The sequence below is a fragment of the Zeugodacus cucurbitae genome, chromosome 6 (assembly GCF_028554725.1).
Source record: "Zeugodacus cucurbitae isolate PBARC_wt_2022May chromosome 6, idZeuCucr1.2, whole genome shotgun sequence".
In the NCBI taxonomy this organism is placed as follows: Eukaryota; Metazoa; Arthropoda; class Insecta; order Diptera; family Tephritidae; genus Zeugodacus; species Zeugodacus cucurbitae.
Window position 1 is genome coordinate 67,922,400 of NC_071671.1, and position 17,822 is coordinate 67,940,221.

General features: G+C 35.9%; 1 protein-coding gene across 1 annotated transcript in view; it reads left to right on the forward strand.

The window, feature by feature from the left end:
- The first annotated feature begins 7,238 nt into the window (after positions 1-7,238).
- The window catches only part of LOC105212154 (probable nuclear hormone receptor HR3), an 81,614-nt gene continuing 71,030 nt past the window's right edge, over positions 7,239-17,822 (forward strand). Inside the window, exon 1 of the mRNA XM_011183973.3 lies at positions 7,239-7,340. Coding sequence (XP_011182275.1) covers positions 7,322-7,340 — 19 coding nt within the window. The 5' untranslated portion in view covers positions 7,239-7,321. The remainder of the gene's footprint in view (positions 7,341-17,822) is intronic.

A 17,822-nucleotide genomic window follows, 5' to 3' on the forward strand; every position in this document is an offset into this window, starting at 1 on the left:
GCGGCTAATTATAGAAAAAGGTACCGCTTTTCATATTTTACATTGACCATGTACCGAAATACAATATCTACATTTGTGGGTATGTAAGTATGTGAGTTTTCCGCTATAAAAGTAACAGCAACGCAGATGAGCCGAAATGGAATTGCTTGAATTGAAGAAATACCGCCTAGCTAGCACCGCTAGCTACACACATTGTGGCGTCATGCCATGGGGTCAATGAGCCGCGTCGAGCGGTTCGCGTTCGCGCTCGCAATGTTTTGGCTTGTACAATAAAAAAATACCGCTACATTTAGGAGCTTCTGAAATACAAATTGCCAAACCGACAAGCGAAAGAACGAAAATGAAAATAAATTAAAAAACCAAAAAATAAAAGAAAAAACAACAACAACGCCGAAAGAAATTTAAACGACGACAAGCTACAACAGCAAATAGCCGTAAATGAAGTTGGAGGCAACAAAAAGTGAAGCAATACGAGTTTACGCCAAGAATTTCGGTTTTTAACAAAAGAACAGTTATTGCTGTTGCGTTTTACGACCGCTACGTACCGCTTTATGTTGTTGCTTGTGTGTCCGTTGCTGTCGATTACTGTTGTTGTTACTACCACATAACGTTTACCTGTTGTTGCTATTGTTGTTGCGTTTGCCGTTAGCCCATTGGCATTTTTATTACACACACGAAAAATTTCGCCAAGAAAACGCAAGTAAAAGTTGGTTAAATCGACGAAATTCGTGAGTTCTGCGTCAGCGTCAAGCTATCACTTACTCCGCATGGCGCGGATGGCGGGCGGACGAACGCCAGCGACAAGGCAGGCGGTGTTTTATTTGTTTAAGACATTACTTGTGTGGTTTTGTGCTTTTGTTGTTTTTGTAGTTTTTATTGTTGTTGTCACACGATACCTGGCTTTGTCACCGTTTTTATTTACATTAGTAGATACATTCGAAATTTATATATTTGCATAATCTACTTGCCCAGCTGGAACAGTTGGTGTGGAGTCGGTCTTGTATAAAAACATAAGACTAGATTTGGAAGCATATTTCAGGAAACAAGACATTTATAATAAAAAATATTAAGAAAAGTTAATCAAGTCCCATTTCCTTTGTGGTCAAAGTAAAGGTTCTAGAACATGCGAGTTTTGAGTTTGGACTCTCAGAAAGATTTATCGGAAGCTTTAATCCAAAAATAAATATCTACACTAAGAACTAGCACATAGGCAAGACCTAGTCGTTCTCTTGGTTATCCTAATCACCTTTTAATTATAATTATAGTCTCAGTTAAAAGATCTTTAAAAGTGATAACTGTGACGTCACGAAAAAATCTATCATCATCAAGTTTTGTGCTGTTTAACGATATTACCAGGATTCAACGCTAAGCATTCGAAAATTGTATTGCTTTCTTATATACTCATTTTTAATATTTTTTAATTCCTGTAAGCCCCAGTTTCATAATTTTCGACATTTTCTACTGGGTTAGCGTATTTAACCTGAATCGCTTGCATATGTGCATATGGCACTTGTGTTTACTTATGCGTATGTCTGTACATATGTACATATGTATGTCCGTCTGTTTACGCTCAGTCATTCATTTGTATCGAGCGGTTTTTTAATTATCACCGAAAATACATAACTCAGCACATTATGTGGGTGGAAATTTCCGACCTCAATTATGCCAACGCAACAATAAAAATCGAAAAGTTCTAGATTTCGGTTTTATCTGTTTAAAGTCCGTCTTTACTGGTAAGTGCATATGTACATACATACATACAAGTATGGTTAAATGCATACGAATGCATATCTGAAATACAAAATACCGTAATAAGTGATATGTGGAATCCTCGAGTGTTTTTTGGAGAATTGTAGGACCCACTTATTAAAAATTCAGAATTTTAAGAAACAAAATTAAAGGAATACAAAGTGGGTTAAAACAAGCAAGGAAGGGCTAAGTTCGGTTGGGACCGAACATTTTACACTCTCGCAATTTATTTATTTAATTTTATTAATATTATATATAGGAAGTAGGCGTGGTTGTGAACCGATTTGGCCTATTTGTACAACATAATTATATTGATATTGGTCGAGTAGTTTCTGAGATATGGTTTCTGACGCATAAGTGGGCGGATACCAATTTGGGGGGAGCCCTTCTGTACCTTCTTTATAATGAAATTTAATGTTTCTGGTGTTTTCCCTTACTGAATTAAGGAATTTTTAGTAGTTTTTAACATAACCTTTGTATGGGAGGTGGGCGTGGTTATAATCCGATTTCCTCCATTTTTGGACTGTATAAGGTAGTACCTAAAAGAAACGATTCAGAAAGTTTGGTTGATATAGCTCAAGTAGTTTACGAGATATGTACAAAAAACTTAGTAGAGGGCGGGACCAAGCCCACTACTACTACAAAAAAATTACATCCAAATATGCCCCTTCATAGTGAGATCATTTGTACCAAATTTTATTTCCATAGCTTTATTTATGGCTTAGTTATGGCACTTTATTTGTTTTCGATTTTCACTATTTTGTGGGCGTGGCAGTGGTCCGATTTTGCTCATCTGTGAAAGCAAAGATGTTGCCAAGAAATAAGTGTATTCATCAAGATATCTTAATTTTTACTCAAGTTACAACTTGCACAGACGGACGGACCAACGGACGGACAGACAGACATTCGGATTTGAACTCCACTATGCACTCTGATCACTTTGGTATATACATATAGCCCTATATCTAACTCGTTTAGTTTTGGGTGTTACAAACAACCGTTATGTGAACAAAACTATAAAAATCTCTTAGCAACTTTGTTGCGAGAGTATAAAAATAACGGGAATTTTCGATTTTTGAAAAAAAGTTTTATTGATTTGTCTACAATAATATTATAGAATTTTAAATAATCCGCATTCGATATTGTGCCCTTATGCCAGCGCTTCATCCAATCGCCGCTACATTTCCCAAACACGATTTTTGTGGCCATGAATTCACTAACAAGGAACAAGGTAGGTGTAAAAGGGTGCCATTTGGAATGGGGAGTTTTAAAATTCCTATTATTTTTAAACACATCTCGTATGACTGTCTTCCAGTTGAAGAAGAACGATCAGTTACCAGTCACTAAATAACCGAAGAATGTTGTGTTTTTCAAATCTGACAGTCATTGATCCATAATTCATTTAGGACATTCGTATTCTTTGAAGCCTAGTGTCATCCAACAATAACAGAGGCCTTCAAGATTGCCTGTTAACTCCTAACCGAGATTGAATTTGACTTGTCTTCATATGTGTAGGGAAGCTACTATTCATATACATATCTAAGGTCTAACACAGTAAATTAAGTATTTTATTAAATTTCTATGATTTGATTTTGATTTTGTATGATTTGATCTTGTACCCGAAATCTTTCTAAGCACTAAAAGAAGTTGGAGTCGAAACCAACTCGAGATTGTTAGTGCTCGTATATAGTGGGAACTGGAGATATCAGACTTGTCGTTCAGCTCGATCGCCAAGAAATTTAGCAGTATTCGCCCTGTTTTGTCTTTGCTTTTCGCACGCTCAATGAAAGCTGGAAGACCTCCTTTGCGATTACCCTGGGTCATGTTGTGTGGGCCTACCACTCTATAAACGATAAAAAGATGAAAAGTGAATGGAAAATAATTCGAAAAGTTCGTCTCAGTGCTGTGTTATATAGTATTCCTTTCCTTTAATAGTATCATACAACAGGAGTTTGAATGTTCCAGGAGACCTTCAAAAAGCAATTCCTAGGGTGCTCGGAAGAATTGCCTGTACTTCTACTATATCATCAAGATTCAAAGCACATCGAAGAAGAAAGCACTAATTTTTTGAAGAAACAGAATAATAACAATATTTTATGGACTAGGTGCTATGAATCATTACCATATTTTCCCACACACGTGTGTAGAACGAATTCGAATGCCAGTAGCATAATTTCAGTACAAAATTAGGTTACGCCAATGTCAATAATACATGTACGTCTGACAGTTCCAGTAAAAAATCCTGCACGTACGCGTAATTTATTGGGAATATATGCACTTGGTACGCCAGTGGCAACACCAATCACGCCCTCCGCTTTCCCTATGGAGCCACACACGCTCACACATACACATGCATTGTTGGTGTCAACATATTTAAGCGATTTATTAGCCGCTTGTTGAGCTTCGGCGCAATGAAATTCTGAAATGCTCTCTTACACGACGCGCTCTCTTACTCATGCTGGAGATTCTTTCACCGCCAGCAAGCAAGCGCAACAACAATAAAGACCACGTGAGGGCTTTTGACTCTTTGCTCTTTTTTTGTTCTTCGTTGCTGCTTTCTTCGACACACTCTTAGGACGGACAACAAGCAACAGCCAGAACAACAACTAGTTCGTGTGTGTGTATGTGGGGCTATTTATGAGATTGTTGGGTAATATGTAAACGGCGACAACCAACCTACCTACCTAGCTACAACCGTTGTTCGGCATTCGCTTCTTGTCCGCTGCTTCGTCGTTGTCTCTCCGCCTCTCTGCTTCGCTGCGTTCACATTTTTCGCTTTTCGTTATTGTTTTGATTACATTATTCTTAACTGCGGCGAAGTAAGAACGTTCGATGACCTTTTGCTGGAGGAACGTCGTTGTTTTGCTCTTTTATTCTTTTTTCCACCCGTGCTGTGGTTTGTTTGTTTGTTTTGTGCTTGCGCTTTGTGGCTGTTGTTCTTATTGTTATTGTTATTGCCGTTGCTGTTGGCTGTTGGCCATTGTTGCTGGTTCGGTTTCTCGACTAGCGGTACTTCTTAACTTGTTTTTCGACTTGGTAACGGCCGCTGTTGGCTGTCCATGTCAGTGTATTGGTGTGTGTGTGTAGATATGAATGCAGATATGTTTGCATTTTATTATTTCCCGCTTGAGCGTTAACGTCGACCGCGCTGCTGCCGCTTCTTGGCGCGCATGGATCAGCAATGGTGGAGGCAGCAGCAGCAGCAGCAGATGTTGTTGCTGGGAACTGATCGTTGCCGCCGCTGCTGGCGTGTATTACGAAATCGACTTCCATACACACTCACACACATACTCCACAGGCACACATCCGCTCGTTCATTTGATGAAGCTGTGGGAAATAAAGAATCGATTTTAATGTTTCCTCAATGCAATTTGTTTCCAGATTTTTAAGCAAATTTTCTTTTTTTTCATATTTATTCCTTTAATTTCGCAAAGAGCTTTTTGCTCGGTTGGCATTTGTAATCGCATTTGAATAAGCTGCATTAAATAATCGCATTAGCACAAATTAACGGTCGAAGAAATGCAAATTACCGTTAAGAAAATTTAAAGAAGTTAATATGGAGAATACAAAAAAATTATTAATTTTGCAAATGCAAATGCTTCACACGCCGCAGATCTTCGACAAATTTACATGCGAAAAATATTGATAAAGTGGGGTCAACAGTGGTTCAATCACGATCAGTACTTCGATAAATATTTTCGTGTACCCAGAACTGATTTAATTTAGTTATGGATTTGTAGCTGGCATTACAGTAAGAACCCTGAACTTCGGGTTCTGGCCGAGTTATCATCAATTTTCGGTGTGAAGTAACAGTTTCGGCAGACAAATCTATTCGATTGCAACCTCATGTCAGAAAGTAGACACGTGGTTCCCGATATCAAGTATAGAAGCCTAAGTCTAAACCTCACAAACTGTACTCTGTTAGTGGCTCTCAAACTACCAATGCTCGTCATTGCAACCAGTGATTTCATCACCAGTAAAGCTTTCGACAATTCGAGAAACTCAGACGACTTCGAAACAAGAAGACATCTTGTAAAAGCATTCCTTCTTTATGCATAGATAACGAAGACAAAGGCTTGATCTTATAAGCTACAGAGCTTGCAGTTTATGTAAATAAGACAAATATTCTTTAAAGTCCACTGGATCTGTATGTCTGGATCTGAAAGGAGAGGAATTTAGCTATTTTTTGCCGAATTTGTAACATTGGACATGGGAAGATGAGAAACCAACAAAATCGATTCTAACTCGATATTTATATTTAAAACATCTCAATAAAAATATGATAATCTTCAACATCTCATTTCATTTCGAAGGTTTTTCGGCAGAGATTCTATAAAAATCAGTAATACTGGGGTCCATTTTGCCATTTCTTACCTTATTAACTTCAAGGATTATATGTTTGAAACCAACTGCAAATCTTATTGGCTTACTGTCGAAGTGGTACTTAAGAACTTGAAAGGTGTTGTGAAGCTGACTATTAGAAGTGCAGAAAGTTCATAACAGAACACCAAGCAACCACACAAACAGCTGCACTAGCACTCCGCTGTCGACTACACTTTGCTGCTGCTTAAGCTGCTGCATGTCAGAATCTGCAGACTGCATCCAAGACATGTCAGCTTGTTTTGGTTTTTCCTGTACAGCGGCGATCATGTAAACGGGCGAGCAGGAGTTTGGCCTTTCGGCAAATGCGAGCACCACGAACACCATAACGAAGATGCGCGAAGACAACGATGGTCTTACGCTGCCGTTGCGACAAAGAAAGAAAGGCGCTCTAACCAAGCGATCATGCTTGCTGCCAGTTCGCCTGGCTTAAGCTACCAATAAGTTGGTGCTTGTTGTTGCTGTTCCACGGCAGTTCCGTCCAGTGCGGTGTGATCGCTTCGTCATATGTATATTCGCGTCAAACAGTTGGAAAGTACCTTTTTAGTGTACAATTGATTGTCCAACAAAGCATCCGTGTACAAAATTTGCGCGAAAAACTCCAAATGATCGTGGCATGAACTCTACGCCTACTCGAGTGAAAACAAGTTGGTGCACAGGTTGTGGACAAAGGCAGGTGTGAAAATAAGAAAATTCCGTTGCGCATGCGTATTGGACTAATTAATAAAAAGCGCAGAGAAACATAAAAAACGATGTGTTAGTGTTTACATATGTACATATATACAAGCGTTTATATGTTAGTGTGTTAGTTCCAAGTGAGCAGTGATTTCGAAAATGTGAAAACTTAACAAATGTGTGCTTAACTATAATATTTCTTTTATTTTCTTCAATTTGCACTCCATTTGCCATTCCGTTACGATCTTGCTTATCATTTGTCATCACGTACAATCGATAAAATAAAAAATACTGTTATATGTTTAATGTGATGCAACGCTGTGATTTTATATTTTCATGCATACACGCACACACACGCACACATACAAATGACATTAAATGCAATTACACAAGCGCAAGACAAGAAAGTGTCACATGAAATGCACGAAGTTGCACGATCAAATGACAACGTTCACAGCAATACGACAAACAGACACTATTTGGAGTGAAAGAAGTAATCACAAATCAAACGAGTATAATGCCCAGCACAATCAGAGGTGAGCGCTTGTTTTTTTTTTTTATTCACTGTTTTGCTTACACAAATAGTATTTGTAATTTTATACATATATAATTTTAGATCATTTGATTTATTTTCGGAAGTAATTTTTTATAACTTTCATACAAAGAAGATTGATTGAAACTAATTGAGAAATCAATATTAATTTGCAGATATGTATATGTAAATAAAATATTTCTATTAATTTAAACAATATGGTTGCCATATACATATTTCAAACAGTTAACCACGGTTTTGATTAGCAATAAATACTTTCAAAAGTTAAAAGATAATCTCAGTTCTTTAAGATCACAGCCGATCATACCCAGCTAAGCATATATTGGTTGGTTATAAGTTATATTAAGATCTAACATATATATATATATGTATGTATTAGGGCTCTTAAAATTATTCGATTATGATGAAAACCGATTATTCGAATATCCGGTTTGTAACCGTTCGTACGAATATTAAGCGGTTAGTACTATTCGATTAGTCGCAATGTTACGACTATTCGAATAGTCGTTCTACTACTATTATTCGAATAGGTTTTCTGCTGTCATTATTCGAATAGTTGCTCCGCTGCGAGCATTGATATAAATGAAAATTGTTTGAAATTCAAGCAGCCTTTGGTTTTTATTTGTTTTCATTTGTGAAAATGTCAATAGTCGACAACTTACGACTATCCGAATAGTGCAAACCGAATATTATTATTCGAATAATGCCCTATTCGGTTAATTCGGTTAGTCGATTAGTCGAATACCAAGAGCTTTAGTATGTATGTATATTCCAAGTCTTTGTTTTTCTTGACGCAGATTTTCAGAAATACGCCCAGTAGCGATTTGTCAGTCCAATTGTCATCTATATATAAGTATCAGCCGCATAGAGCTTATCGATTTTCGTTTGTTAAAAACTCACATTTCGTTGATTTTTCGTGAATTCCTCCATATTCGCCAGACTTGACTCCATGCGACTTTTTCCTATTTCCAAAAATAAAGAGAATCGCGATGAAAGTGTTAAAGGCTATCCCAAAAATTTTAGTTGGAAAAGTGTTTCGACGATTGGAAGAAGCGCTGGTGCATAATATCGAATGGGTACTAATTTAAAGGTGACAACATAAATGTAAACAAATTAATAAATATTTTTTTGTACAAAAACGAAAATTCCCGTTATTTTTTGAACACATCCGGTACTATGATAGACTTGGAACTCAGTTGCAACTTCCTATCAACATCAAAAAAGGGGAGAGATAATGTCTTCATTGGAAGATAATTTGTGGATCGCATATCCAGTCGTCAAAATATTATTTAATTATGGTTATAATGAAATTGTTGCTCTACCTATCACAGTTCAGACCGCTTTATGGAGGAACCCAAGCTTAAAATATTTCTGAGTTTCGACATTTTAGAGGATGAAATCAATATCAACGCTATGTAGAATTTAGAGGTGTGGACTACCTTTAAAATAGATTTGGCTCCAATTCTAGCGCAGTTTCATATCATTTTTTTTTTTTTCTAATCGCGAATTGCTATTGAAAACTCCCGACCGAATTTCTGAAAAGAAATATTTTTTGACAAAAACCATCATTAGTCACATATTATCATGGTGCTCATTAGAAAAGGTTGTAAAGGAAGGTTCGACCAAGCACGCAATATGTGTAAGCCCCAATTAGAAATTTTCTTGGAATGTAATTACAGGATTGATTGACATCCTTGAGGTTATGTTTTCTTGTAAGTTTGGAAACAGTTTCTGGAAACCCTAAGACTGATAGCGTGTTTTGAGCCTCAACTTCCGTAATTCTTGATTTTTGTTATATAAAAAATGTGTGCTTCGGATTGAAAAACGTAAAAATACTTAATATTATACGGCAATGAAGTATGTATGTGCTTCTGTGAGCAAAAGCCAAGATATTGATAGCTTTTAATTGGTATTCGTAAAGTAAGCACTTGCGTACACACATATGAATAAATGTAAATTAAAATTATTTCCATTAAATATTCCTCACGCGTAATGCGTTGAAAATCGTTTTTTACCGTTAATGTATGTTATTAAATTACGAAATTTCCAAACAAGAAGCAACTGAAGAAAAGAAGGTAAAAGAAAGTACGATAAGAACTCACTTACCTGACGCCGCAAATTTACAGCTAACAGTTACTTACCTACACACATATCACAGCTGCCATTTTAAATACCCAACAGAATGATGACTCCGGTGCTCCGGCGTGGCCAAGTAGAGGGGCTGGACGCAGTTGTGCTTATGAGTTGACCCGCTGTCAAATGTTTTCATCATCATTAACGCGAATAAGGTTAAAGAGAAGAAATGCTTCTGCGCTAATCCACAAACCATTGATGGGAGGCAACTGCAATTGCAGAAGAAACATATGAAGAATGCGAAAAAAGTGACGAAAAGAAAGAAGAAGATAGTATAATAAATAAAAATATTAAAAATGGCTAATAAGAAATCTGGGAAGACAAGGCAAGGCTTGGCTCAACTAAAAGGCTAACGAGAAGTAAACAACATTGCGGAGAAAAACTACACAATTCATATAAGACTCGTTAAGGTGCATCTACATACATACATACACACATATATGTAAGTGTTGCCGTTATACATGCGCTTGCAACGCTGCCGTGTCATCAATCAAATGCATATTGAGTAATGCTGCGCCCAAGTTTTGTCGAAGAATTGGTCATCGCGCCAAAGAAGCAAAAGCTTGCCATAGAAAAGAAGATGCCAACGATATAATATCCGATAGGCGGCGAAGACACGCTCCTCCGGTCAGTACGCAATGCAGCTGCTCGAGCAGCAGCCAAAGCCAAAGCTCGTGTGTCTATGTGTGTGTGCATTTCCCGTCAACCTCCAATGTGTGTATGCGGCTGTGTGTGCGTGGTATGCAGTTGGCCCGAGGTGTATCCCATTTTCGACGCAGCAGAAGACTTACTCGTTTCTGCCATCACAACATAGCCAACAGGAATTTATGCATCTTTGTTATCGTTGTTGTTATTATTGTTGTATATACAGAGTTGTAATTGAACCGGTCATTACTAATCTTGCAACACAGTTGCGCAACACAGAAAAACTCAGAATCAACGGTACTGCGCGCCATGACTCCACTAACGAATAACTGGTTATCTGCTATTGTTGTTGTTGCTTAACTGGAGTTGTTAGCTGGTTAGTTGGCTGGTTGGTTGGTTGGTGGAAAAAAAACTGGGGCTTTATTACGGGACTTTTACTACGTTTGAGTGAACAGGTTTGTCGGCGATGACGAAGTCGGAGAAATGCCTGACGAAGAAGAAGCAGAAGCAGCAGAACGAACGAAGTTGCTGACTATATATAATAGTCGTACAGCAGAAGCAGTACTAAGGCCGCTGGCGACAACCGAAGATGGTGTGCAGGAAATGCAGAGCACAAAAACCGACGTCCGCTTATAGAAGTGTAAGAATCTGCGTTTTGCCAAAGTTGCGCTTGCGCGCAGAATTTGTCGCTGACATCCCATGTGTTGAAATGCCATTAAGCAGCAGCTTCAGTGTTGACAACAACAACCAGTACAAGCTCTAGCGCAGCAAAATGCAAAATGTGCGCCGCGCATGCGCTCAACTGTCTATTCCAATTTACGCGCTGTCGTCGTCAATATGCACTTGTGCGCTATACACACACACACTTAATTATTTTTCTTCAAATATCGCAACTACCTGCGCTGGCAGCGCCACTTATCACGTCTGCGCTCGCCTGCATTTTGCGCTCATCTCACCTCGACGCTGTTGGTTTTTGTTTCCACCGCGCTCAATGGCACATTCTTCGGCAATAACAATATCAATTGAAATCGCATCCCAAGAAAAACAGCTGGCCGTATGGCTTTCTAAATGCTTGGCGAAATGATAGCGTTTTAATTTGAGCGACGGAAATTCCTGTCAAAGGCACTTTTCCACACATGCGTGCACTTTTATAGAGCTCTACATAGAGCTCTATGTGCGTATACTCACATGCATCTTTGTATGTTTCTACTTGTATGCGGATGTAATGCAAATCTTTGTACATACTGCTTTTTTATTGAGAAGGCGTGGCTTTTATGCAACATCTTTTATCTAAGAATACAATACTAGATTCTTTTATAAGTATTGCGTAATAAACAGAAGACTTAGATTCACCAGGTGCGCACAATAGGAAGATTTCTTTTATTGGAATTAAGAAGCATCCCAGCAGAAGAATTAATCATTCAATTCCTATGGAAGTTTAACTAATTCTAGGTTATCTTTTGCCAATAAAGAAAGGACTGGAGATATTATAAACAACATTAATGTTTCCAGTTCTCTCTTTCTCAGATCACTTATGTTGTACAGTTAATACATATCTTCTTGAATATCTTCGAGTATGCTATTAAAATTAAAAGATAGGACTTAAAAACCTACTCCAGGTATAGATCATGCATGATTGTTTGTTCAAGAGCTCATTATGAGACCTTTATCGACGGCTTCAAATATATTTCAATTTAGGTATAGTGTTCGGTGGCGTTTTTGTTTTGCTGGGTATATTGAAGAGCCTCTCTTTAATACAACAAATTCTTATCCAAAGGATTACCCCGATACTAACTTCCTACTACAACATGGTTTCAGATCATGGAAAGTAATATCATCTAAATATCTCTGAAACATCCTGGAGCCAGTCAAATAAGCACTTGGCGCCAAAAATTGTTATAGCATGAGTTCCATTTCAACACATTTTCAGCATTTTTTTATGAAACAAGTCAAAAAAGCTCACATAAATGATACTTGGACCAAAAAAATATACATACATATATAATATATATAATTTATCCGACAATAGTCTAGTCGGATTGCTGTTCTATGAGTTGATTCATATACTGGACGATATATTTATGTTGAAGTATATAAAGTGATAATAAGCGAATAAGATAATTGGGAGTTAGACAGCTTAACTTATAGTTACTCTTAAAAGATATAGAGTCCATCATGAGGAACCATTATACAACTCGAACTTTTTTAAAATAGTAAAACGAAATAATTAAAGCAACCGAAAAATACCGAATCTGGGATTTGAACCCACAATGTACAGAATAAAAATCATCGCTCACATTCCCAAGCTCATATTACCCTCACTCAGAGTTTTACATCCCTCCCAACTGCGCCCCTTTTCCCGATTTTCTATAATAACATATCGCGGTCAATGCATAGATAAATAAACACGAAGTAAGCTGACAAAATGTTGTTGGTAAACAATTTCCCACAAGCTTTCAGTGCGACGCACCTGAATTTAAGGGTTGAAAACTCACCATTCAACAGCTAGTGCCACCATAGCCACCACCACTATGAGCGATAGGATTTCCAACTTTTCCTTGCTCGCTGCACTTGGCATTATGCCTACTAACCCTATTTTCCAGCAGCGAGTCCTATTTTCTACACATGGAATTTAGTTCAACATGCTTGCGCTTGTGCCCACCACAGCCGTGTTCTCTACAATATTCCAGGAAAAACACACATACACGAACACATATAGTTAATATATACTTAACAATGAGGTATATACTCGTACGAGTAGCGGAAAACGAAGCCAAATGATAGTCGTAGCCGACGAGTAAGGACGAAAGCTCGCTGTATAAACTCACATATATACATTGTATATGTCCATATGTTTATCGGTTGGTAGGTTAACGATTCGCTGTTGGAGAGTGGGGAACTTGCTTGCGAAAATCACAATAAAGACAACTGGAAATTTAATATGAAATTATGAATGAAGGGAATCACCAATAAAAGAAATTTAATTACATTTAACGAATAAAAATAAAATAAAATAAAATAAAATGAAATGAAATGAAATAAAATAAAATAAAATAAAATAAAATAAAATAAAATAAAATAAAATAAAATAAAATAAAATAAAATAAAATAAAATAAAATAAAATAAATTAAAATAAAATAAAATAAAATAAAATAAAATAAAATAAAATAAAATAAAATAAAATAAAATAAAATAAAATAAAATAAAATAAAGTAAAATAAAAAATAAAACAAAAAAAAAATAAAACAATAAAAAAATAAAATAAAATAAAATAAAATAAAGTAAAAATATATCTCAATTAATAAAATAGGACACATACAATTAAATTTATAAAAATAATTAAATTTAAAATATATAAACAAATTTATTTAAATATAACAAAAAAATGTAATCAAATTAAAAAAAAAAAAAATGAATTAAATGTAATAAAACAAAAATAAACTATTTATATTAAGAAGAAAAATTAATTACGTATTATTTTAAGTTTTAAAAACGAAAATTCCAAAAAAAACTATGAAACTAATTAAAGCTGAGAAATGAGACTTTAATTGCATTTTTTGAAAATTCCATTCACATTAAAGTAACTACCACAGAAAATTACTGAAAAACTTAAAAGCACACTTCCAGGCGCACTGGAAGCGCTTTTGTGTGTACAACACAACCATCCAGTGGGCAGAGGGGTGGCACAACCACTATTCAAATGTGCCCATGTGTTTGTGCGTCCTTGCTTGCGCGCTGCACTGTGCCACTGGCGAGTATTTTCCTTTTGCTGCAACGCGGCACAACGTTCCTTCGGTCGGTCGGGCGCTCGCTGCCACGCAAAACAGCTGCTGCACACAAAACGCATAACGGGAACTTAACAAAGCATTTACAGTTATAATTTTTGTGATTAATACGAGTTTTTTTGTTACATTTTCGGTGAATTGTGATTTTAGTGAAAATTCGAATAGACCAGATTTTCATACGCGAAAGCACATCGGTGTAGCGCTGACAGGAGCGCATTTGCGCACAGCTGTGATTTCGTTTGGCAGCCACCGAAACGCACCCTTCCACGGGAACGGCATATACAGCGCCGCAATAAAACAACAAAGAACAACAAAGTGTAGTGCAAAGCATTCGGTGTGTGTGTGTGTGCTTTCGTGCGTCTGTATATGTGTGTGACAGTGAACTAAAAATCGATTATCAATACGACGAATGATGCACCCATTGTTGTTGTTGGAGTGCACTTCGTTCACACCAACGAATACGACGCAAACGTCATTGTGCATGGTGGATTGCAGTTATTGTTATTGTTGCTACGAACATCGCCACCGCTGGCGTCCTCACTGCCGCAACCGCCTTGCCGCTACCCACAAACGTCTTACTATTGCATACAACAAGGCGCTTAGCAGCTGCTTTGCATACGCAACATCTTCGTGGCTACGCTACCAACAATTCCAATTATTTTGACATAACGGCTCATTCCATAACCACCATCGGCGCTAAGATAATTCACCATTGAATTGTTGTGCGTGTTGTTGTTGTTGCTGTTCTGTGTTGCTACTATAATTTACTTAGTCGACGCTGCGTTTGATGGAAGGAGCGCGCGCATCGCATTGCAACGTCTGGTTTTTATTGTTGTTGTAGCATTATGTATGCACTTGGAGCGCTGTGTATGCATTGCACCGCCACCCGAACGCGTTGCCATTCCAGCGGCCGAGCGACGCGCACCACTGCGAATGCGATTGCGAATGCGAGTATCCTTGTGCATTAGCGAGTGCAAAGGAAGTGTCGCAGCGACCAGCAGCAATGGCAGCAGTGCGAGATACACGATTGCAATGGAGCAACAGCAACACAAGCAGCCACAGCAGCAACAGCAGCAGCAATAGGAAAAGCGCAGTGTGAATTGTGAAAAATATTGCTGGGAAAATTCAATGAAAATTGCAAAGATTGCAACAGCAGTAGCAGCAGGAGCGTGCAAAATATTTATTAAAAACACGAATACAATGTGAAATCAGCGTTGCAACGCAATTAATGGAAATGGAAAATCGGAAAGTGTGTGTGTGTATATGTGTGTTGAAAATTAAAGGCAACAAAAATCTGAAATAAAAATAAAAAAGTCGAGCAAAAGTGAATTGAAAATGAACTTTCACAAAACTTTCAGACTGCAGTCGCATTTTATGCATCAAAACTCGCCCACACGCACACGCACGCATAACGGCAACAAACAAATTGTCAGCAATTTTCATTAAGCAATTTACTTATTAAAAATTATTTTAAAATTATTGTGAAAAATAAAAAAAAAAGAAAATTTAAAAAAATTAAAAACCCACTAACTACAGCAGTCGTCGTCGTCGTAAACTATCGGTAACGGTGCATCGGTGAATTTCGGTGAATCGCTTGCTGTTTGCTTTCGTCGATTCGTTGTTGTCGTGGTGGTGGTCGGTGCAACGTCGTTGTTCTTAAGTGCACTTAAAAGGCTGATTTTTTCTTATTTTGATGTTGTGCTTCTACACTCGTATAGACTCGTTTAATACAACAAAAACATAAAAACAAAAAAGAAAAACAATAATAAACATAAATAAAGCATGAAAGACAAAACAAATAAACAAGCGAAAACATTACAGTTACATGACTGTTTCGACACAAAAAAAACAACAAAAACATTGACTAAAAATTACTGAGAAATCTAAGACTTTTACGACTGACTGACGAGTATTTCAAATCTATACTAAATAAGTTCATAAAACGCTCGTGAAATTCACCACACAACACAAAATAACGTTGCATCAAAACAGTTAAATCACGAAGAGCAAACTCCGAGAAAAACAGTTAAAATCAAAGCCATATTAACAGGAAAAGTTTCAGCATCCGAAAGAATAAAATAAAATCAAATAAATTTTGTGATGTGTTAAAGTTGTGGAGGAATGTGAGGTTAGTTTGAATAAAATTTGGTAAAGTGAAAATATTTACGAGCGAAAGGGTGATTTTTTTTTTAATTTTATTATTAACTAATACTGAGTTCATAAAGTACTCGATAGAACGGGATCTCAATCTTTAAAAAAGTTTAGTTAACTGGCATATTCATAAACTGAAATGTAAGAAAAAATAATTCAGTGCAGGAACTTTATTTTGGAACAGCGGAAAAGTAAAATATTTTGTTTTTTCCTTATACAGGGTGATGCCTAACTTTTGCTATATGGGGGTCTAGTGTGAGAAAGTTATTATAAGAACACATTTTTAATATAGTTTTATTAATCATACTTTCAGTTATAAAGATAAAGATAAAGATAAAGAGTACCAAGGGTATAGGTTTGTCAAAAAACAAATTCTTAAAAATAAGCGAAAAAATGAAATTTCTTAGAAAATTTATTATTGTCGAATTCATATATCCCCCACCAAGTTTTTAGAGAACTTTAATTCTTTTTATTATTTTGATTTTGACGTAAACACTGGTCTAAAGAGTTCTCTTTGGTCATGTAACGTTTTTCTTGGATCTCAAATAGATAATCTGTTCCTCGAAAACGGCACTTTTTCAATAATTTCAGTGCGTAAGCTCGATGTAGAGTAATAATAATTGGTTATCACTGAACTGAAATAAAGCCGTTAGAAAATCGGATAGTAAATGTCGAAGCTGTTTAATGTTTTCATGAAATGATTGCCCACCCTTTATAATTTCATTGCATACAAAAACTCAGAAGCAAGGGTTGGAAATAGAAAGTAGTTAATACTAATTAGATAAAATTCTGATGGACGAAAAATTAGAAATTATTAAAGGGATTTAAAAATCTCTAAACCTCATAATTTATATTTTTTTATGGAGTAATTTATTTTTGGCGCAGATAGTTCATATTGACATCATTATCTTTGTATTTTCGTAGATTATACTTTGGTTTTTCGACAAGAAATCTATAAATGTTGACAGAAGTATTAAAATTTATATATTTTTAAACAGCAGTGGCGTGAAAAATATCAATGAGACTAAGAAAAATACATTCAATATTCAATTATAACAAAACAGTGAAAAATTGCAAACCGAATCAACAACGGTTAATGAAATAATCATAAAAATAAATATTCAAAACAAAAAAAAAAACATTTAACAAAAAAATAAAAATTTTTCAAAAATCCGTGAGTTTGACTGAACATAATTAAATTAAAATATTTATTCAAAATATGTCACATATACCAACAAAAAAATAGTCAAATTCATATTGGAACATAATAAATAACCAAAAATATAACCTAAAAATACCAAAATTTCAAAAAAAAAATTTTCAAACTAAAAATTCTCGCATCTTAACATCTAAAAATCTCTCAGTGTTGCATTATTACCCAAACTGCCAGCAAAAAGTGTGTGTAAACCGTGTAATGGAAATAGTAAAATAAAAATCAATTCAAATAAGCGTTTAACTTATACAAAGGCATTAAGCTAAAACAGTTTTAAATAAATATAATCATATTACATATATACATATAGAAGTGAAGTTCTTTAAAATAAACGATACACCAAATTAGTATATAACCAACACACACGTATATACAACTACATACATATGTATATAAATATATATATATAAAACATATATAATAGAGAAATAAGAAAAATAATAAAAACCAATTATATATTATTACAAAATATAAAAATTATGAATATTTCATTCCACTTGTACTGCAAATTAAGACACTCTACGACAATTTCGAAAA